Source organism: Ambystoma mexicanum, chromosome 7p (assembly GCF_040938575.1).
Source record: "Ambystoma mexicanum isolate Mex_15411 chromosome 7p, UKY_AmexF1_1, whole genome shotgun sequence".
In the NCBI taxonomy this organism is placed as follows: domain Eukaryota; kingdom Metazoa; phylum Chordata; class Amphibia; order Caudata; family Ambystomatidae; genus Ambystoma; species Ambystoma mexicanum.
The window spans coordinates 944,398,094-944,422,248 of NC_090939.1; the positions used below are offsets into that span (position 1 = coordinate 944,398,094).

The following is a 24,155-nucleotide window of genomic DNA, read 5'->3' on the forward strand; positions in this document are numbered from 1 at the left end:
ACAAGACTTATGGTCAATGGGAAATTGACAGAGAGTATCCCCATTCAGAAAGGCACAAAACAGGGGTGCCCACTGACACCTCTGATCTTTGCCATGGCTATGGAGCCCTTTGCATGTAGGGTCCGCACCCATTCGGGAACTCAGGGGGTGGAGGTGGGCACTGCTGGTCCACAAAAGGTAGCGCTTTATGCAGATGACATCCTCCTGTTCCTGACAGATACCGAACACTCCTTAGCGATGGTCATACAACTCCTGGGGGACTTAGCGAGGGTCTCAGGATTCAATATTAATTACCCTAAATATAAGGCTCTTAATATCACTGAAAACCCAGAACGGGTTCCGGAATGGGAGAATCAATACCCACTGAAATGGGAACATAAGACAGTAAAATACCTGGGGATACAATTGACCGCCAGCTATAATAGATTACATGGAGCCAATATTCCAGACCTCCTGAAAACATTAATTGGGGATCTAAAACACTGGCAATTGCAAGAATTATCCTGGCTGGCACACATTACTGCAATTAAAATTACTCTACTTCCAAAGTTTTTATATGTAGTGGGTGCCCTCCCAATCTGAATCCCGGGCCCAGCTATCCAAAATCTTCAGAGAGAGGTAATGAACTTTAAATGGGGGGTCAGGGGGGCCCGCAAATTCCTAAAAAAGTACTTTTTAGGCCACAAGCTCTGGGAGCACTGGGGGTCCGAGAATTCTGCAGATACCTATGGGCAAAGTGGGAAACAGACCTAGGGAAATCGATTTCTGGGGATACCTGGGGCCACATCTGGCAGAGAACAGCCAAAAGTTCTAAGTGCACTACAATTAAAGAAGCTGCATATAAACTATGCCTTCGCTGGTATATCACACCCGTACGCATACACTCCATTAATCCAGAATACCCTACAACTTGCTGGAGAAACTGTGGCCTCCCGGGAGACTTTATTCATATGTGGTGGATCTGCCCACTAGCTGAAACCTACTGGAAGGAGATCTTGAGCCATATTGAAGAAATAACTGGCGTGCAACTTCCTTTCGAGCCACTGGTGGTTCCCTTGGGGGAGAGGGTTGAGGGTTGTCATGCAACCTCGGGGCCCACAGCTACACTCATCACTCACATGCTAAATGCGGCCAGAATCAGTGTCGCACAGGCATGAAAAACTACGGAAGGACCAATAATAGCTATGTGGTGGGTGAGACTGTGGGGTGTGATGGCTATGGAAAAAGTGACCGCAATACCCTTTGGTTCATACCCAAAATATTTAAACACGTGGCTACCACTACACAAATTTATGGATGACAAAGAGCAGATGTTTTTTAAGCCTAGATGGCTTCGTGCAATGTCTATTATTTGACAAATACGAACTTTAAGTTAAGAAAGCGATCTAACCAGCTGAACTTTTAAAGCAAAGCAGAACACTTTTCCACCCATAAGTTTGGGAATGTTGGAGGGGAGAGGGGGAACAGTTTTATGGTTGATACATGTGATTTTCTCTTAAACATGAGCAATGGACTTGAATAGTACTGTAACCTCAACTTTGGTTTGACTAAACTGCAAAGGAAATATTGTATGGTTACGAATTCTTATTTGTTAATACTCACTTAACTATATTGCTCTTAAAAATGTAAATAAAGTTGGAAAAAAAAAAACCTTGGGCGGAGGTGAGGCCCAATGGCAGAACTCAAAACTAATAATGAGAACCCACAACCACGAACCACAGGTACTTTCTGTGATTCTGATGTATCGGCACATGAAATTAAGCATCCTGAAGGTCCAATGACACCAACCAATCCTGGAGTCTAAGGGCCTGAAGGATCTGCGAAGGAGTTGCCATCTTGAACGTGTCCTTCCCGAAGAACTAGTTCAAGCATCTCAGGTCTAAGATGGGAAGCACTCCTCCATCCTTGGGGATTAGAAAGTAAAGAGTACCAACCTTGGTTCCTCTCTGCTACAGGTACCAAATCTATCGCACCTTGCTCCATTAGGGTGAGAATCTCCTGTTGGAGGAGTGGATCTGGAACCAAGGTTGATCTTGCTCTTGGTGGGCAATCGGGAGGTCTTTTTAAGAATGGGAGGCAGTAATCATCTGCTACTGTTTGTAGGACCCATGTATCCGAAGTTATGCTTTGCCAACCCTGGACATGGTAAGACAGTCGGACCCCTAACACAGGTTTGTGGTTGAAGGAGTAATTTTGCTGTTCCACCTGCAGCTGGGGGTAACTCAGTGGTTGTATTTTGTATTTATATTTTATCGAGTCATATAGCGCTTTTGTCCAAAGTGCTGTAAAAAGTTAAAACCAACGGTACAAAAATTTGAACTATAAAGTAAATCAAATATCAATTCTGAAAGCGAACAATCATGGACAGTGAAGAAGAGGATTTTTCAAGGAGACCCGAAAGAGAGAGTTGACAGTCATAGACCGAAGAGATAGAGGAAAAGTGTTCCAATGAAGAGGAGCAAGACGCTGGAAGTAGTGAAAACAGGACTGAGCACAGGGGGGGACGGAGGACAGTCAACTTAAAGAGACAGGAGGAGAGAAGAGAACAAGAAGGAGTCTAAAAGGACAGAAGAGCAGCAAGATAGTCCGGAGGTAACCCATAAAGAGATTTAAAGACTAAGCACAGAAAATTAAATTTAAGTTGGGAATGGAAAGGTAACCATCCGAGAGGTGCAAGCGATGCAGAGATAGAATTACGGTAGGAGAGAAGACAAAGTACACAAACAGAGGAATGGTATATTGATTTCAAAGGAGCAAGGCGAGAGGAAGGGAGACCAAAGAGCATGACAGAACAATAGAAGAGTGGGGAGAAAATAAGAGAAGAGATAAGAAGTTTAGTCACATGGAAAGTAAGAGAGGAGCAAACTTTACGATTATAAAGATGAAAGCGGCAAGAACAGGATGTGAGAGAAATATGAGTAAAAGAAAGATTAGAGTCCAGATAAAGCCCAAGATTGCATCCAGTAGGAGAAGTAGAAGCAGGAAGAGAGACATACAGTGGTGGGAGGAAAGGGGGAATTGTGTTGGCAGGAAAGAACAGAACATCAGTTTTCCTAGCATTTACGGTGAGACAGTGCAATGACATCCATGTTTTAATGGCAGAGAGACAGGTGGAAAGAGTGTGGTGAATTTCCGGCGTGAAAGATGAAAGGATAGAAAAAGTTGTGTGTCATTGGCGTAAAAGTGATGAGAGTCTGAAAGAAGAAATGATAGGAGCAAGTAATGAAGTATAGAGAGAAAATAGAAACGGGCCCAAGACTGAACCTTGGAGAACACCGTGCTCTTGAGGAAAAGGTGAAGTCTTTCCATCCCAAGAGACAGAACATGATCTATTAGATAGATAAGAGGAAAACCAGGAAAGGACAGAACCCCTAAAGCCAAATGAAGAGAGAATCCAACGTGTTGAACGTGGAGTCCTTCCTCCTCTACCTTTTCCACAATATGGTCTTCTTTTACCTCTTTGTGAAAACTGACCTCTTCCTCTAGATATGGAGGAATAAAAATGAAAAGAACGACCGCTCCATCCTTGAACTGTAGATTGTGGTTGTCTTATTACCCTCCCTAAAGAATTTGCTGCAGCTCTAGAAGCTTGCAGTTTTTCTAGACTGCTATCAGCCTTCTCCCCAAACAGAGAAGTACCGTCAAATGGCATGACTATCAGACATGCTTGAACATCCACCGAAAATCCTGATTTTCTTAACCAATATGTAAGTCCAAGTACTGAGCCATTGCTCTTCTCCCTCTGGTATGTGCTTTGCTGCTAGAGCAGCCACACCTCAAAGGGTATGTGTGTATTTCGATAATGCGCTCGTAGCATTGGCAGATTTGAGTGCCATACTTCCTGCAATAAATACTCTTTTACCTTAAGAGTCAACCCTCCTATATTTATCTGCTGGAGCAGAAGAATAGGCTCCAGCCTTTGAACAAGCTGTTGCTGCTTGAACCACTAAGCTTTCAGGCGTTGGTACCTGTTCAGAAATGGAGCGTCTACGGAAGCAGTCCTGTATTTCTTTGTTAATAATTAACACATGGAATAGAATCTGGCTTCAACCAGTTCTCCATTACCCTTACTCTTAAGGCTGCATGAAATGGCAATACATCGTCTCTAATTGGCCCACAGTCTAAGATACCAGTGAGGTCATCAGTCTCCACAGTAGCTGCAAGTCTGGACCATCCCAGATATTCAGCTACTTTACCAATAACTGCCCTGTAAAAAGGATCAGCATAACCAGATATTTCAGTATTACCTAATTCTGTCTCTGGTGATGTTTCCCAGATACTGGTTTCCTTTAATGTTTCTACAAGATTCTGTATCTTGGACTAATCTGAAAGGAATTCCTCTGGAACGTTTGGGGTTCCATATTCATACCGAAAAGGGGGCTGATCCGTGTACTCCTCGTCATTTTCAAAGACTGAACCCATCTGCCTAAAGAAACCAGGTCTAGGAATGGGTTAGAAGAATTTCAGATCATTAGGAATAGACTTTGTAGTCTTCGCGAGCAAAGAATGCTCCGACAAAGCTGAAGGCGTCAAAAGCTTTGACGGCTTATTCGAAACAGTCGACGAATGCGTCAGCACTAAATATTGCTTCGAAGGCTCAATATGTATTATATGCCTCGAACATAATTATGTGGTGGTAAACATAAATGTTTCGATTCCTTTGAAGTCGATGCCGTTCGTGAATGTTTCGAGGTAACGGACACCTGCTTTTTCTTGTGAGTCGAGGAAGATTCCTTAGATTTATGTCGAGGAACCTCTCTTCTCGGGCTCTTAGGCGTGCAAAAAGGTGACAAAAGGGACTCCCTACCGGTCTCAATAGTCGCCGAGGGGTGGCCATTTTTCTTGGACGCCTTTAGAGGTACACTCAGAGGAAAATGTTTTTTAAAAATGTGTAACATTTTTAAGTGGAAGTTTTCTAACTCTGCTGGAGTCAGAGTTCTTTTTTGGAAAAATAACTCTTTCAGAAGAAGACGACAAAGACGCCGATGAGGACCTGCAATGCCTTTCCTTACCCTTTTCATGGGAAGAGGACAAGCTTCATGAACCAGACCTCGACAGCTATGTTTTGAATGTTATTTTACAGGAGCGACATCTCTCGAGTCAGAGGAGGATTTCTTCTTCGAAGGGGAAAGGGTTGGGGATTTAGGGGAGGGCTTACCTGCATCAAGTTTCCCCTTCCTTTCCCGCAAGGTCTTAACAGTCATCGATTGAAACGAGCCATAGTCGTCGACCTTGTGGCCAATCCCAAGCACCACAGACTAGGGGTGTACCGAATAGCAAATGTACTATCCGGCCGAATACCGAATAGTTGCCCGAACTATTCGGCCGGTACCGAATAATCAGCCGAATAGTGGTTTACTACTGGAAATGTGTCAAGATATGCATACAAGCCAAAACTGTTGCTTTGCCAATGCTTGTTTTAACATGACTTCAGTGAAGGACATGCTTATAAATAGAGCATAGATGTAACTAAGCTTTAGAAGTGGAGGGCCTTGAAGGAGACATTATGGGCATTACTGGTGGTAGAAAGGGGGGGAGGGAGAGAGTGCTGCTTTCAGTGCTCGGCCAGCCTCCCTTGTTTAGCTGCACACTTGCCCCTTGCATTTACCCCTCCCCCCCTTCACTGCTCCTTGTACTTAGCTGAACTGAATGTTCCAAGGCTACAGGGATCCGTCCCTTACCACACCCATGACTTTTCTCAATAGGCAGCCAGGAAGGGACATTTAACACCCAACTAGTCTGCACCCTCCCAGAGAAGCCCAGCACTGCTTGCAGCCTTGAAGCCCAGCAGTGCTTGCAGCCTTCCTTCCATTTGATCTACTGACAGACATTCTCTCTCTGTGGAACTCCCTCCTTTCATCCATCTTACACCTCCTCTTTGCACAATAAACAGCCCTCCCTCCACGTGTTAATGCTGATATGTTTTACCACTGCTTCAATACAAACAGCCTCAGTCTGACACTGGAACCCATCATTAAATAATTACAAAGTGACTGGGCTCAGCACGGGCTCTCAGGAAAATGCCATGATTTGCATCTGACTGACCACCCACTACGAGCCCCCATTGCTCGCATTCCAGGGTGCCACAAACAGCAGAAGCTTTGGGGATTCACGCCCAGACTGCATAACAGTCGCTTCTCTCCACATATTTTGCCTTTCTTCTGGGAGGGGGATGGGGATGGGGCAGGCCTGGTAACGACTTGTTTGTAGTTTTTGCAGCATATTCTTTCTCCCGCTCACCTTCTAGCTTTGACAGCCCATCCTCATGACTGGAATGCCTCACATGCTTTATACAAAACGTTCACATACCTGTCTGTTTGCCCGGGGGCAATGTGGCTGGTGCAGGGGCATGTGAGTGAGAGTCACCTTGAGGGAGTAGCGAGCCGAGACAATGCTGTCTGTCTTCCTCTGATCTCCTGGACACGGGCTGCAGCTCTTAGGAGCACTGTGCGAGCGCCGCCATGGCTTTGTGTATCCCTGTGTTCCAAGGACTCATGGCTCAGACGGTCGTAGTGCTAAAAGGGCTCTCTGTAAAGCGCTCACCTGCTTCCTGTCGCAACTTCAGGGGGCTAACGTGGACCTCAGAGGCAGCTGGGCAGTGGTTATCCCATAACAAGAGGGCATGATTGCCGGGACTAAAAACAGCAACTACGTTAGGAGTGAGCCGTGACTGCCACCTACTGGTCAAAAGGCGCTGTTGCAAGCATTCCCACGGCGAGGAACAGTAAACCGGCAATGAACCTGCAATTAAAATGTTTGAATACTAGGGGTGTACTGTAACTTCGGCTTCGAGTGGGAGTTCAATTAGTTATTCTGCCGAAGCCGAATACTTAATTTTCAGCCGGAATTCAGCCGAATACCTACTCGAAGCCGAATTTCGGTACACCCCTACCACAGACAAACGTTGTGCAGGTCTGTGATCGGCATCTTGACCCCACAGTCTGAACACAGACAGCAATGCGGGAAAAACGGCACTGAGGTAACAATCAGTGTACGCGCAACTATATACCAGGGTCGACGTCACGAGAGAGGCTACGGAGACCGCCAAGGACCAAGATTTGACGCTGCACGACACTCAACCCTCTGAAAAATACATTCCGAAGCAAGTTGCAAGCAGACTTCAATATATGGAAGATGAGGAATATGTGAGAGGACACAATCCATTAGAAATGTCCTTTCTTCATCATGAGCTAAATATGGCAAATGGCAGCCTTCCTAAGCAGAATTTCAGAAAAGAACAAGTTACTTACCGCTGGTAACGTTCTTTCGACTGGATGTTCCTCCCACGTATTCCTCACCTTATGATAATATATCTCTCTCCAGCTTTGCTGCTTCGTAAAAAAATTTCGACAAAGGGCACTGTCTGCGGTGTCGTCGCGTTGTTGTCCCTCGAGGGCCTCCGTCAATCGTCAATGTCATCATCAGCATAAATAGTGCATGCAGCACCCATTGGCTTCAGTTCTGTTTTTCCTTTGCCCTTCTTAGAGGAATTAACCAGACGTACCCAAGACCATAGGCTCTCAGAAAGCATAGAGTGTAATAAACGTGAGGAATATGTGGAAGGAACATCCAATAGAAAAAACGTTACCAGGTGTAAGTAACTTGTTCTTCGAATGGATTGTGTCCTTGCACGTATTCCTCATCTTATGATAGACTCCCAAAGCAGTAACCATTTGGAGGCGGGAGTATCAATCAATTGGATCATGAACCGAATGGAGGACGGCTTTAGCAAAAAGTGCTTCCTGACTGGAGGAAGAATCGAGACAGTAGTGTTTGACAAATGTATGAATGGATGACCAAGTGGGCACTCAGCAGATGTCATTTATTGGGACACCCCTTTGAAGAGCTGCAGAGGTTGCCATGCCCCTTGTGGAATGAACCCTTCGGTCTTCCGGCAGGTCCTTACCCACAAGTCTATAACATTCGCCAATGGCCAGGATAATCCATCTGGATATTGTTTGTTTGGTGACTTCCAGGCCCAATTTGGGACCGGTATACCCAACAAAAAGTTGATCAACCTGGCGAAATTTAGCCATTCTTGAAAAGTAGAAACTTACAGCCCTTTTCGGGTCTAATCTATGTAATCTCTCCTCTTTTTTACCTGAATGAGGAGGAGGATAGAATGTTGGCAATGTTATTTTCTTCGACAAACAGAAGTCAGAGACTACCTTTGGTAGAAGAGATTGTTTTACCCTGAGGATGACTATCTTTGTAGAAAGTAGTATGAGGGGGCTTGCAAGAAAGAGCCTGCAACTCACCCGAGAGTTGATGTTATTGCGATAAGTAAGAGCGTTTTCAATGTCAGGAGCCTTAAAGGGCATGAATGTAAAGGCTCAAATGGGATGCACGTCAAGAATTGTAATACAAGGTTTAGGTCACTAACAGGTACAACCGGAGAGTATACATTAGTAAGTCCCTTCAGAAATTGAACAATCAAGAGGATTTCAAAATAGGAATCCTCTTCTCAGGAGTGCTAAAAAATGGAAAGCGCTGTCATGTGTCCCTTTATGGTTCTAATCTGGAGCACCAGATTGGCTAAGTGTGATAGAAGAGAAAGTACCATAGATGTCTCACATTGGAAAGGATCCACATTCTTATCCATGCACCAGTTGCTGAACTTGTTCCAACAGCAACAGTACGATTTAGTTGCTGGCCTTCATCCGGGAGGTTCCAATTCTTGTATCTCAGCCTTTCAGAAACCATGCATGAAGGATGAGTGTCTTGACCTCTAGATGGAGAGCCTGACCTTCCCTTGCGGGAGATCCTCTCTTTTTGGAAGACGTATTGGAGGGCAGATGGACAAGCTCAGAAGGTACCACGTCCTCCTGGCCCAATCCGGAGCAATTAGAATCATGGATTTCCCGAACTTTCTCAACCTCCTGCTCACATGAGGAATGAATGGGACTGGAGGAAACCCATACAGGAGTGGAAACTCCCAGTGCACTACGAACGCGTCTCCTAGAGCTCTTCTTGGGGGAACTTCCCTGGAGCAAATCTGTTCGCACTTCTGGTTGAGACAAGTTTGCAAACAAATCCTCTTGAGGGGTTCTTCAAAGGGTGAAGATCACTTGAAGGACTTCCTGAGCTAGTTCCCACTCGTGGGAGACTGTGCTGTGCCTGCTCAGAGCGTCCACCGCCATGTTCTGCTCTCCGGCTAGGTGAACCGCCGATAGAGATTCCTTCTTGTATTGCCCAAAACCAGAGGCGCATTACCTCTATGTTCAGTGGTAGTGACCCTACACCTCCTCTCTTGTTGTGGTAGTACATGGCCATGTGTTGTCCCTCATTATCAGGACATTCTTTCCCCACACAGAGGGCAGGAAGGCCTTCAGTGCTAGTATGATGGCCCTCAGCTCCAAAATGTTGATGTCTAGCTTGGACTCTGGTGGAGACCAATGATCGCAGATTGTCAGTTTGTTAGTGTGGACTCCCCACCCCGTGAGTGAGGCATCAGTCACTACCGTTATCTCCGGCCATGGTTGCCAAAAAGATTCTCCCTTGAAGATAGTGTCTTTGCATGCCCACCGTAGAAGGTCCTGTGCAACCCTGCTCGGAACTTCTGACATATTCTCTGAGAATTGGTACCACTGAGTCCTGAGAGCCCACTGAAGGGATCTCATTCTCAATCGGGCCTCTGGCACCAGAAAAATGCAGGATGCCATGAGACCAAGCAACCTCACAAAATTGAATGCCGGAAGATGCTGGGCATTTTGCAATTTTGCTACCATTTGCTGAATATGTTGAGCTCTCACCTCGGGTGGGAAGGCTTTCCCAGAGGAAATATTGTGACTGCTCCAATTAATTGGAGACTTTGGAATTGTGTCATATGGGACTTCCTGTAATTGCGGGAGAAGCCTAGTTTGTGAAGGGAGTGGCAGGTGATACTAAGAGGTTCCTGGGCTTGCTCTGGTGAACGAGCCCTGATCAGCCAATCGTCCAGGTAGGGGTAGACGTGAATGCCACCTCTCCTGAGTCTCGCTGCCACCACCGCTGTCAACTTGGTGAAAACACTCAGGGCGGAGGTCAGCCCGAATGGCAGAACTCGAAACTGAAAATGAGAACCGCCAATCACGAACCTCAGGTACTTTCTGTGCTTGAGATGAATTGGCACATGAAAGTAAGCATCATGAAGGTCCAATGATACCAACCAGTCTTGGAGTTGGAGAGCTTGAAGGATCTGAGAAAGGGTAACCATCTTGGACTTGTCCTTTCTGAGGAACTTGTTCAAGTTCCTTAAGTCCATGATGGGTCTCAATCCTCCGTCCTTCTTGGGAATCAGAAAGTAGGGGGAACTACCAACCCTTGTTCCTCTCTGCTACAGGTACATGTTCTATTGCACCTTTCTCTAGCAGGATAAAAATGTCCTGCACAAGGAGCGGATCCAGAATTTTGACAGAGTTGTATCCCGGTGGATGATCTTGAGGCCTTTTCTGAAAGGAAAGGCAGTAACCTTGAGCTACCGTTTCCAGTGCCCAAGCATCTGAAGTAATGCCTCACCATTTGTTCAGATGCTAAGAAATTCTGCCTCCCACCGGGGTCTTGTGGGTCAAGGCCTCAGAGTGGCTTAGAGGTGGCTGCAGCAGTGGCTGAGGGTAAGGTTGCGGCTGCTGGGGCTGATTTAACACCCCTTCATCGTCCACCACGAGGCAATCTTCTTTGTCCCCTTTGTCCGGCCTGTCCACTTCCTCTACTATTTGAGGAATAGAAACGAAAAGAACGACCCCGGTAGGAAGATGAGCCTGAATATGGTTGTTGAGGTTGTCGAATGGAGGCGCTAAGGGATTTAGTCGCCGCCATGGAGGTCAGCAGCTTCTCCAGACTCTCATATCCCTTGCTGCCGAACAACCTCGAGCCATAACCTCAAGCCATCAAAGGGCATGTTGAGAAGTCTAGCTTGCACGTCTGCTGCAAACCCCGACTCCCTCAACCACGCAAATCTGCATAGTACGGTGCTAGCAGCCATGGATCTGCTGATGCTGTCAGCAGTATCCAAACCTGACTGGAGACATTCTCCCATTGCCTCCTTACCATGCTTAACTATAGCCAGGAAGCCGTCTCTTTCTTTGCCTTCTGGAATGTGATCAGCCGCCATGGCAACACAGTCCCACAGGGAATAAGAATCTGGAAAGAGTACAAATCATGTTGGTAGATTTCAAGGCCATGATGCCTGCTGTGAAAACCATACATGCCCAGGCATCCACCCTCTTGTCATCTCTATCTGGGGGGAGAGAGGGGTAAGCTGGTTGCCTGGTTGATGTGGCAGCCTGAACTACTAAGATTTCAGACGTGGGGTGCTTGGTCAGGTATTCTGGATCGATGCTGAATGGCCTGTACTTCCTTGTGAAGTTTCTATTAACTGCAGTTCCAGATTCCGGGGAATCCCAACTTGCAGTTACTTTCCTCTGAAGGGCCTTGTGGAAGGGAAAAATTGGATCCTTCTGAGAACCCTGGTCCAGGATGTCAGTCATGTCATCCTGTTCATATGTAGGAGAAGCTCTGCTCCAACCCATATAGTTCGTGACCTCAGTCATGAGCTTTCTATAGGACGAATCTGCATGCTCAGAGGAGTCAGGCCTGCCAAATTCCACTTCAGGTGAGTTGTCAAGACCACCAGCCGACTGGAGACTATCATACGGTCTCTAATTTTCGACTATTCAGAGATTAGCTCTTCTCGCACATTCTGGGTGCCAAATTGCAACCCAAATAGGAGGAGAATCTTCTTCAGAGGGCTGTTCCTCCTCATAGATCGAAGACGGAACTAAAAAAGTTTTTCATTCAGGACAGGCTTGTAAATCTTGTCCTGTATGCCAAAAGGCTTCGACAAAGTCGAAGTGGCTGTCAACGGTGTCAAAGACGGCTTAGAAAATGGCACAAGTTTACTTGGCGCTGCCTACGACTTTGGCGTTGACAGGTCTGACTCAGCTATAGTTGACAAAGTCATTGAGGTCTTCAACGCCTTATGCTTCTTTGGTGGTACCAAAGAAGGACTCTGTTCCCGAGTCGACACTCTCGAGGACTTTTTGTAGGGTTGAGGAATTTCTCGACGTATTGCCGGCTTCATGCTCAGCTTCGAAGTGGTAGCTTTCAACTTCCCTTTGTCATCCAGGGGAGCGACCTAGGCATGGCTCTTGCACGTTTCTTTCGAGGGGGTTGAGGACGCATTCTCTAAAATACACATCATCTCCGGCCAAAATGTATCCCACTTTGCAGGGGAATCTGATTTTGTCTGGCATTTGATTACCTTGGTAGAGGAATCAGATCATGAAGAGGGAGACCTATGATGTCTCTTCTTCGCCTTCTTTGAGGAAGAAGACGAAGATTGCCGCGATCGACACCTAGATGGGGACATTTTTCTCCCGCTTCGAAGACTACTTCGAGGTCAACCTCCCCACCGGAAGTTTACCTCCATGCACCCTGAGAGCATTTTCTGCCATGGCCTGACAGGACCCAATTTCGTCGGTACGGTGCCGGAGCCCAGACACCATAGGCAGATGCAGTGAGGATCCGGAATTGACTTCTTTGACCCGCTGTCATGGCATTTTTTAAAACCGAACTTTGCTGTTGAAGGAGTCGAAGGAGACATTTTTCTTGTGAAAAACTGAAGCGCGCCGTTAATAACTTGAAGCGTAAGCTCAGAAAAACAGAACTGAAGCCAACGGGCACTGCACGCGCTATTTATGCTGATAATGACGTTGACGATCGACCGAGGCCCTTGACGTACATTGACGCGACTACACTGCATACAGCGCGTCGAGAACTTTTTTTCCGAAGCAGCAAAGCTAGAGAAATATATATTATCATAAGATGAGGAATAAGTGGGAGTAAACAAACCATTCGAAAAAGGCCTTCAGAACTAAAAGGTTTTTCAGATCCAAGTACAGCCCTGCAGTTAAGGGGTGTATAGGTCACTTTAACTCTCACAAAATAGGCAAATACTCCCAAAATATAAGAATTTGCAGTCAAAATACTTCCAACAAAAAATAGGAAACCAACATGTAGAACCTTGTGCCCCTGCTTTCACCCACACACACAGCTATATGGATACGTTTGGACCATGAGTGCACATAATACCACAGGATGAAACTACTATTCTAACTGCTTGATCTAAAGAAGTAAACAAGTATCTTTTAATGTGCATTAATAACTAGACGCAAAGAAATAATGATCACAAAAACATTGTCGTTTACCAGTTGAAAAATATTTTTACTCGCTTACGAAAAAATACTCACATTGGGAAATGGATTTACATTTCTACTCCCTAAAATATAATTGTACTCCCAACTGTAAAACACAGGGATTAAAATAATCCCACTTCCAAATCTTATATGGAGCACCATCGAAGTATGCTTCAAAACCAAAGCTTTTACTATGTTCGAGATAGCAACTAGACAAACTACCGATACTAGAATCCTGTTGTAAATGGTACCAATCTTTAAAGGCGTCTTTAATCGTATGCCTAAAAACAGATCTAATCGAGATTGGTTATTCCCAAACAAGACCAAGTTTAAATTCATGGAACATTTCTTTAATATATGTTTTTAACCTTGCAACTCTGTGTGCAGTTTTCCTTCAGCTTTCAATCACCCTCCTTTTCTCCATCTCTTACGCGTTTCTTTGCTTGTCTGCTTTATCTGCATTTTGCCTATTTTGTCATTTCCTTTCTCTAGGATGAGATTTCTAAGAAGAAAAACTGGGACGGCCAACAACATAAATGAATACGAACTACCACCTCACAAGGACCTGCCCTGCTTTTTACACTTCACCCGCCCCCGTCCCCACAGTATTTTCTGAACAGCTGTTAAGACATAACACACGTCATATTTACCTTTGCTGTGTTCCACAGCCGTTTCCACCTTAGGCTTGATCTTACAGTAAGAATCCTAATCAACAGAAAAAAACGAATGTTATCAATTTAAGGGATCAAAACAAAAGCAGAGAATAAGTTAAACCACGCTTGTTAATTCAAATGAAGCAGTACCACCTGTTTCTTGTTTACATTTTACTCGTTAAGGCATTTCTTCCTGCCTAGATCAAAGTATTCGCTTAGCAGAAATCCCCTGGCCATAACACATGAGAAAAAACAAGCCCAGTACAAAAGCCAACTTATAAAAGAAAATGGCATTAGCGATGGCCTATTCAGCTGGTGTTTCAGAATCGTAAAATTGACTTGCAGTTTCACAAGGGATGCAAAACTACATAAACGAGATATGCAACCCTTATTAAACTAATTATTTCACCTGACGTCAGTTCAGCTGTAAAGTAGAAGAATTCATTTTTGTTAACACGTTTAAATGTTTACCTGCAAGTTCCGAGTTTCCCAGGATATAGGACTAACTGAAAGACTTGGGAGGAGATGGGACTCGCAATTTAAAGCATTTCGGATGCAGAAACGTACAGAAGCTGGAATAAAACATAATGCTGCCACGTTTTTATAAAACCCTTCTTGCCAGATTCCACATGGTTCTACAAGCTGTAATAATCGGTTCTATTAGTACCCTATTTACTGGTAATAATTGTATCGACTTTGAAATGTTGATGGGCCGATTAGGTCTTGCCAGGAGTCAAACCTACGACTATGGTCCATGGATATTACCTCGACAATGAGCAAAGGGGTCCTAAATAGTGATGTTCATGATCTAAAGGGAACAACGCAAAACCCAAATATACCGCGAGACCCTGCAAGCATGTACTTTGTGTCACTCAGCATGTTCTCAGATGGTATTGTTTGCATCCAGTCTGCATATTGCAAATTCGTTTTTCTGAGGTTTATGAAAAAAAATTCTCGCTTAGTAAATATAGAATTTAATTACTGAGGCAATCACCCTCATTCTGTAAATAAATCACCCATGAGAAAGGGAGAGTGAACAATAACACCAATACTTTTTCCAGTACATTTCTAAAAATAAAAGGGCATTTTGGAAACATAAGAACGATCACGGAATTTTATATCTGAAATAAGTCTGACAGTGATACAAGCATGCAATATAATAAAAATGTACATTTATTTGGACACGTATGGATGTAATGCTTGGGCTGTTCTGCATTTTAGGAGGACATCATCTCACTTCCCTAAATGGTTCACAATGCTTCTAAATCAATCACTCAGTACTCCTTACTTACTGCAGAAAACCACATGGTCTCATTATGGGGGACCAGAAGTCCTAGCAATGCCCCAGCTCTGGAGCAGTTTATTTTTTCGTTATTATTTTTTTTTTTTTTTAGTGTCTGGGCTCTGCCCAGGCCAGGGCCACCGCGCTTAAAGCCCTGGGCTATTTAATTGGCTGGAATTGAGATATTGCTTTCCGACACAAGAGGGTAGTTCCGGTAATATAATATTGAACAAAGGTAAAATTACAGACTTGATAAATGTTGGACTAGTGAAGTGTGGTCTGAGAAGTTGTACTCGAATTCTTAGCATGTAGAGTGTCTATCAGTTTGCTCTTCTCAGTGCACTCTTGGAACTTTCACTGGAAGTCCCAGAATTCAGTGTGTTTTAACAGTTAATCCCAGTGTCATGTATGGTTGGGCTGTCTGACCCAGTCACAAGAACCAGAGGGAGTTCAGTCACTCAGGAAAGCCGGCCGACCAGGAAAATTGAGCAAGAGCCATAAGCAGCCTGGAGACGGTTTAGGTTGGGAGCGGAAGAAACTCACTCCATCTCTGGTGGCTAATCCGAAACAAGTAATCCTAACATAGTGCTTATACACAGATGCAGAGAACTGTATTCCCCGGTCAAAGCGCCATTGGCAATAGTGGCTTGGGGAGACACACCAGAGTCTATCAATAACTAGAAGCGGGCAGTGCTGATAGGAGTGCTATTTACTGCCCAAAAATGCTAACCGGGCTGGAGGCATGCACACTAAAAGCCAATGACTTGCAGGACCTCAGACTGTAAAACTGGCTCCGCATGTTCATGTTACACGACCGCACTCTGCACACAGTGTCAGTGGCCTGAATTACGTTCGCACCGTTTTGGAAAAGCCTATACGGCCCAGTAATTGCACAATGGTGGCCAAGACATGGAGGATCCTGACAATAGGAAATGTTTTAGCAGTGTACAGCAATACCGTCTCAAAATATTAAAAAACACTCGCCATTTATTGGATGTTTTGAAGGGCAAGGAGCCGTTGTAACATAGACCAATGTTAACATATTTTTCACTAAACTAAGACATTGAGCTGTAACTGCTACAACACAGCGTGATGCAGTATATGGTTATTGAAGTTAATGAAATGGCAGAATCTGCTGTTTATGTACTTCACTCGTGTCCCTCGAGGAGAAGAGGAGACAAAACCCTTCTAATATTAATTTAATTTGCTGCGGTTTGAGGTTATTGTGCGTAGAAAGTTATAACACCAAAATTCAAGTCTTGTAGGTGTTACCCAATGCTGGTTATGGTGTTACTGTGAAATGAAAGCAAAGTTTATTTTAAAAAAAATAAACGTGTCACATCGGGTTGAAAAAAGAGAATATTTGACCACAATACCGACACGCACTGAGAACTACTCGATCAGCACAGGATGTTCGCGGGCTGTGTGGAAGGAAGAGAATAGAACGACGCACAAAATCAGAAAACTCAGTTAGCCCAGCCCAGAAGATCTTGAAAATGAACACATTCATTTGGCTATGAAGCAGTTGTTGGGGATGGGATGGTAGTTTCGGTCAATGAGGGGGACAAGGGGGCTTTTTTAGGAGTGGTTTGACGTTAGAGGTTTTGTATTCAGCTGTGAAAATACCTGCTTTTAGGCAGTGGTCGAAGTGTAAGAAAATAAGTAGTGGAACTATGTTCCCTGCTAGCCTGTCCCGCTCCTCACAAACCCCATTGTCCTGCTCCCTCCTACACACAATATAAGCCCCCAAACACATTTGCCAGCTGTTTAAGGGAATGTTCAGTGCAGTGCACTGAAAATGCAAGTTTCAACGTCTTCCTACACTGTTATTTTAAAAACAAAACTGTTCCGGAACGGTTTCTTTTTAAAATAAAAGTATAGGAGCTGTAAAACTTGATTTAAAAAAGTAGAGGAGCACCGCTCCCGACCGCTCACGCTCACTTCGACCACTGCTTTTAGGGAGTGTTTGAGTATGGATCTGGCTAGGGTGCCTGCACAATTCAAAGAGAGGATGTTTTTGAGGAGGACTGGAGGGCACGGGTCTCCCAGGGCACCGGAGGGGCAGTCGTTGGGAGTTGCTGCAAGTTGTGATTCGTCCTTCTTCAAAATCTTCTGTTCCAATGGCCAACTGAGTTTCAGCTCCAAGGCCCCAGAATGTATCCAGGAACACTGGCTGAGTCCACCAATCATGTCCCTTGCACCATGCAAACTTGAGGCAGGCTGTCCAATGTGGACAGCCAGCCTCCCAGTCTGAACTGGTTTCAGATGATGCCAAGGTAAAATTGTTATGAGTTTTCATTGGTGTGTTAGCATACCTGGTAAAGGTTTATGGGCAGAGGGAAGGGTGACGAGCTGATTTTGAAGGAAAATGCCTTGTGGTCGTCTGAAGAGATGTAAAAAGGTGACCAAAACAGTCAGGGGCTTTTGGGAGAGAAGATAAGCTCAAGAGGGTTTGCTGTAGAATTGACAGAGATGGAGGTTCTCAACGATCCCTGTGAGTGAGTATTTCTAGCTGGTTTTGCATATCCAACCAAACATTGAAGTCACCCAGTATAGCAAATTAGGATAATAGATGTTATGGTGCCCAAAAAGTAGAGAGCAAACCAGGGTGTGAATGGTCTGCTGATGAGGAGGAAGGAATGGGGAATGTGTGGAGAGAGTATTTGAGAACTTGTGGATTCACAAGCAGGCTCTTCAAAGGTGAAAGGCCCCCACAGGCCTGCCAGTGAACTACCACCAGAGTCAAAAAAGGTACATCCCAGGAGGGAATAAGACGAAGATCAAGTGAGAGTGATGTCAAAGGCTTTATCTAAAATTAGGGCAAACAGAATCTACTCTGCTCACGCCAAGAGCGATCTGCAGAAACCATGTTGCAAATTACTTTTATACAGAAAAATTGACATCGAGTTGTGGGACGGCCTAGGGGGCACATCAACAGTTGGGATTGGTCACTAAGAGGAGGCACCTATAGGTGCTATATGGTCGGCGATGGCTTATTGGTCCATGGGTGGGTGGTGAGTTGACATCATGATGTGGTGTGCTGGGTCAGGAGTTCATCCGGGCTCGTCTGTCCAACCTCCGACGACTGGACACATTTCATCCTGGTTCTGTCACATTTTGCCCTTGTGGCCACACATTCCCATCCGGTCACACATTCAATCATTTTGTTTGGCATTAAGTTGCACATAGAAAAACAAGGCATGACTCTCCAATATTGGACACCAATTGCGCACCTCTTACCAAGGATATCGTTTTCATGTAAAAACGCAAACATATTTGGATACCGGGTTGGGTGCATTCCTTCATTATTGACAGGGGCAGGCAGGGGTATATGGTAACTGCGAATGGTTTTCAGGAAACACATTTCATCTGTGGACATATCTTTTCTTCGAGGGCCTTTCTGATCATGTGTCTAAACAACATAATTCTGCACTTGGACAGGGTGTTCTGGAATGGGCTTAAAGGAATGGTTCAGTCAAAAAATATTATTGTCCCTATGGGTCCGGCCATGTGCTTTTAATCATAATTCGATCGATGGTACAAACATTTCCTATGCACCTTACCAGAGTTTCGTCTGTTGAACACAAGCAAAATCAGGCAGCAGGGCGCAGCCATTTTGTGATAATCCAACCCCATTGAGCCAGAATAACACTGCAACTCCGACAAGAACATTACAAAGGATTCTTTCTTGATTATATTTTTTGCTTTGTTTTGTTGTAATGTTGAATTTTATTGTAATACTCTGCATGCTTAACTAACCCCGTATACAAGCCCCTGAAGAATTTCCGGGTATTTAACACGAGACACCTTGAACGGAAAGAAACATGTCGGGCACTTTTTTATGATTGTGGAATGAAATTTTGAAACTGAATGAAGGTTGAATGAATGGAATGAGTTTGAGTGATTTGTAAGTAATGAGGTATGGCTGAGTGCGATTGGTAGCACAGCACAAGACACTTTAACGGCTGAGTATTTTAACCAATATACTTACCGCTTTAAGGGGGTCAATACACGCAGAGACAATAATAAATTAGTTTTCTTTTTTTTTTTAAACTTAGTGGTAGAAAACCACACAGATACTTCAACATTGTGAGTTTTAACCTTTTGAATTAAACGTTTTGTACTGATAAATAAAATATGTATATTTTTTGATAACTCGGTTGTCATGCAAATGTTCTTTGTAGTACTATTAGTGAAAATAGTATAAGAATGGATTCCACTTAGACAAGGTAGCATTCTCAAACCACAAGCCTTGTGTTTGAATTTTTTAAGGGTTAATCCCTTCAGTTTAAGGGTATGCTTGTGGTTGTTGTCCCTTAATCTCTCTCTGTTTGATCTTCTTCTGTCACATTTTGCCCTTGTGGCCACACATTCCCATCCGGTCACACATTCAATCATTTTGTTTGGCATTAAGTTGCACATAGAAAAACAAGGCATGACTCTCCAATATTGGACACCAATTGCGCGCCTCTTACCAAGGATATCGTTTTCATGTAAAAACACAAACATATTTGGATACCGGGTTGGGTGCATTCCTTCATTATTGACAGGGGCAGGGAGGGGTATATGGTAACTGCGAATGGATTTCAGGAAACACATTTCATCTGTGGACATATATTTTCTTCGAGGGCCTTTCTGATCATGTGTCTAAACAACATAATTCTGCACTTGGACAGGGTGTTCTGGAATGGGCTTAAAGGAATGGTTTGGTCAAAAAATATTATTGTCCCTATGGGTCGGCCATGTGCTTTTAATCATAATTCGATCGATCGTACAAACATTTCCTATGCACCTTACCCGAGTTTTCGTCTGTTGAACACAAGCAAAATCAGGCAGCAGGGTGCAGCCATTTTGTGATAATCTGATCACTTGCCGCATCGCCCTGGGTGACCTGCGTTTGCGGCACTAAATCATATCCCCCATCCCTGAGCCTGACATCACTAGACGCGTACCGCCCATTTCACAACGCAAAGCACGTCTCGTGTCAACATTCTCTGCGCCTCAGCTAATGACGTGTCGCCATGGAAATGGCAGGAAGCCTCTTTCCCTGACAAGTATAAACAGAGCGTTTCACAACACAAAACAGCAGATTTTCTTTTCCATTCCTCTCGCTGTATTTCTTTGAGTATTCTGTGACTTGTTTCTGTGCTCTGGTCAGCTACCTTCGTTGCTTGTAGCCAGTGTGAACAGATACCAGTACGACCACTAAAAATTACTTTCGTTTTTTTTACCACACAATGGCAACAATAATGCCCTACCTGTACGAGCCTGAGTATTCCGAGGAGGAATTACTGGAAAGAGCAAGCTCTGTAGACGATGGGGATTTGGACAACAGTTGGGCGGACGTTTCAACAGATGAAGAGCCTGGGCCTAGTCGCTGTAACGCTCACCTGATTCTCGCAGAGGCGCCGGTCTTGACTGGGCGACTACCGTATCTTCAAAGGTGATGTGTAGCACCCGGTTGGCTCTTTGGGCTGGACCTCTGTGCACTGTATGCCTGACGTGTAGAGTAAGATGTCTTAGGTAAGTGAATGCCGAGCTCTCCATCTGCCTCGGGGCAGGGTGCTGTAACCAGTTTCTTCACTGGATAGGTAGCGCAGGCCTCTTGACTTCAGAGGACTGCTGTCCGTCGTTTACTGCACGAACGGTAAGTTTCGAGTCATTCAAATGTCTTTAAAGTCTTTAGTAATGATGTCTCTTGTTTTGCAGGGTTCCGGCGATGGCGGATGACGGGCTGAAGTGAGTTGAAGATGGAGCCCGTGTGATGAATAGAAGCGCCTGGAAGCACGTAAGTAAGCGCTTGTTGCCTGCTTCACTATGCGCTCTAACTGTCTTTTTATTTTGCAGGTACGAGTTCGGAGCGGCTGCAGGGTGCCGGAATACCCACTGGATTAGATGTGGAAAAGAGTAATGGCACGTGAGTATTAAAGTTCCCCAATGTCTTTAAACGCACCTTGTTTTGTCTTTCAGATGCGGGATGCAGCGCCGAAGGCCTCCGGAGCGTGCGAAGAGTTGGTAAACTTTTGTCTTTCAGATGCCGGAATGCAGTGTGAAGACCTCCGGAGCGCACGAAGAGTAGGTAAGCCTTTGCCTTTCAGATGCCGGAATGCTAACCTGTTCTTTCTTGTCTTTATAGGTGTTGCTGAAGACTGGATTCAGGATGGTAAGCCTTTGCCTTTCAGATGCCGGAATGCTAACCTGTTCTTTCTTGTCTTTATAGGTGTTGCTGAAGACTGGATTCAGGATGGTAAGCCTTTTTCCTTAGGCCCAGGACCGGATGCAGAAGACACGATGAGCGTTCTGCTGCAGAGGTTGCAGAATAACGCAAAGCAAGATTCATCCACCGAGTGTGGTTTAAATAGCCTCCTGTAGTGCTTAGGTGTCTCCTTCCACAGCCACGCCTAAGTAAGAAAAGAGTTCCTGATAAGAAAAGAGTTCCTGCCTTCCAGAAGAGTTCCAGTGTTCAGAATCTAGGGAGTGGCTCCAGCCCCACCCAACAGGAAAAGTAGTTCCAAACAGAAGAGGATCAGAGGCTCAACTGGCAGGCAAGTAAGCAGCATGGTCTGCTGAAGGTAAGTCCACCCAAGCATTATGAGCCCGGCGCTTCCAGCGCTGGGACTGGGCATATTTATGAGCCTGGTGCCACTGGCGCCAGGACTGGGTCCAAAAGGTCCCAATTGGGACTGGTTGGCACTCGGAACCTGGGTTATGGATCTGCTTCCAAGGGAGTTGGGAAAACCCTGACCTTTTGGAAGCAGAGATCATGACAGTACCCCCCCTCAAGGCCCCTCCCAAACCGGGCTTCTCCGGGGGTTTTGGCTTGTCAGGAAATGTTCGGTGAAATCTTTTGATTAGGCGAGGAGCGTGGACATATTCAGCAGGTTCCCAGGATCTCTCTTGGGGGCCGTAGCCTTTCCAGTCAATTAGGTAGAATAGTTTAGATTTGGAGATCTTGGAGTCCAGAATGCTTTTGACTTCAAACTCGAGTTCTCCATCCACTAGGATAGGTTTTGGAGATTTGGTTAGTCGGGTTTGAGGTTGCACGGGTTTTAATAGAGAGACGTGGAAGACCGGATGTATCTTCATGTGCGGGGGCAAGTCCAACTTGACCGCTACTGGGCTTACTATGGTAGTGATGGAATAGGGACCAAGGTATCTTGGGTTGAATGTGCGTGGCCCTTTTAGAGATAGATATTTGGTGGATAACCAGACTTGATCCCCTACTTGATAGTGAGGGGCTTCCTTCCGATGTTGATCTGCTCCTTTCTTATATTGTTCTTTAGCCCTTTGAAGGTGAGAAACAGCTTCCTTAAAGGCTTGGGTGATTGTAGAATGCAGGTAGTCTACTGCTGGTGTTTCAAGATCTTGGAGGGGATCCAACTCCGAGGTTCGAGGGTGACTGCCGTACAAAAGAAAAAACGGGGTTTTCCCAGTTCCCGAATGGACAGAGTTATTGTAGGCATACTCGGCTATCCAAAGGATATCTTTCCAAGTTTTTTCAGTTTGTTGCAGCATGCAGCGTAAATACTGTTCCAGAGTTTGATTGGTCCTCTCGGTTTGTCCGTCGGTCTGAGGGTGGTGAATGGTCGATAGTCTCACATCAATTTGGGCCGACCGACAGCAACTTCGCCAAAAATGAGAAATAAATTGACTACCTCGATCCGAAATTAGAACCGAAGGAAAACCGTGCAGTCGGACGATGTTTTCGAGAAATTCTCGGGCCAGAGTTGCTGCTGTTGGCAAGCCTTTGAGCGGAATGAAATGCGCCATCTTGGAGAATAAGTCCACGATTACTAGAATCGTATTGTATCCGGAGCATGGAGGTAGATCGGTGATGAAGTCCATAGAAAGCGTATGCCAAGGGCGAGGTGGGATGTCAATAGGGCGTAAGAGGCCTGCTGGTCTTTCCTTTTGACTCTTGTTTTGGGCGCATACTCCACAGGACATTATAAAGTCTCTGATATCTTTTTTCCAAGACGGCCACCAGAAGTAGCGCTTGATCTTTTCTGAGGTCTTGGCTATACCGGGATGACCTTCCATTAAAGAGTCGTGATAACAAGAGATTACTTTTTTCTGTAAATCTGTGCTGGGTAGGTATAATCGTTCTTGGAAATACAATAAGTTGTCCTTTACTGCAAAGTCCTTTCCCTGCAGATGCCAATTCTGTATGTCTGCTGGAGTTACAAGTTGCCTGGCTTTATCCTTAACTTCCTCTATGGATTCTGTGGCGATTACACCCAGAATTCTTTGTTCGGGAATGATTGGTACAGGTTTAGGGTTGACCAAGTGTTCTTCCACTCCCATCCGAGAAAGGGCATCGGCTTTACCGTTCTTTGTACCAGGTCGATAGGTAATTATGAAGTCAAACTCGGCAAAGAATAATGCCCAACGGAGTTGTCTAGAGGATTGGGCTTTTGCGGTCTTCAAATATTGCAGGTTTCGGTGATCCGTAATCACAGTAACGGTGTGTCGGGCCCCCAGCAGATAATGCCGCCAAGCCTTAAAGGCAGACTTGATAGCCAGAAGTTCCTTGTCAGTAATTGTGTAATTGATTTCAGGAGGCGAGAATTTGCGGGACCAAAATGCCACGGGATGCAACTGATTGGTTACCGGGTCCTTTTGTGATAGAACTGCCCCCATGGCAAGGCTTGAAGCATCAGTTTCCACGATGTAGGGGAGTTCGGGGCGAGGGTGTTTTAAGATTGGTGCAGAGATAAATTTAGTCTTCAAATCCTGGAAAGCTTGTTCCGCCTCGGTAGACCATTCAAAACGTTTGTTTTTCTTTAACAAGGCAGTGATGGGCTGGACTATTCGAGAGAATTCGGGGATAAACCTGCGGTAAAAGTTAGCAAAGCCTAACATGCTTTGCACACCTTTTACGGAGGATGGTGATGGCCATTTGAGAACTGCATCGACCTTCTTTGAATCCATACGCACTCCGCCAGGTGATAATATGAATCCCAAGAATTCAACTTCAGTCACGTTGAAAACACATTTTTCCAACTTAGCGAAAAGTTTGTGTTGACGCAATCTTTCGAGGACCAT

At 45.0% G+C, this 24,155-nt stretch overlaps 1 protein-coding gene across 7 annotated transcripts in view; it reads right to left on the minus strand.

Annotated features, from left to right (window-relative positions):
- Positions 1–24,155, minus strand: part of APOO (apolipoprotein O) — a 1,477,911-nt gene that overhangs the window by 938,695 nt on the left and 515,061 nt on the right. For all 7 annotated transcript variants that reach the window (XM_069637277.1, XM_069637272.1, XM_069637274.1 and 4 more), the window contains one exon: positions 13,826–13,880. In XM_069637277.1, coding sequence (XP_069493378.1) covers positions 13,826–13,880 — 55 coding nt within the window. The remainder of the gene's footprint in view (positions 1–13,825; positions 13,881–24,155) is intronic.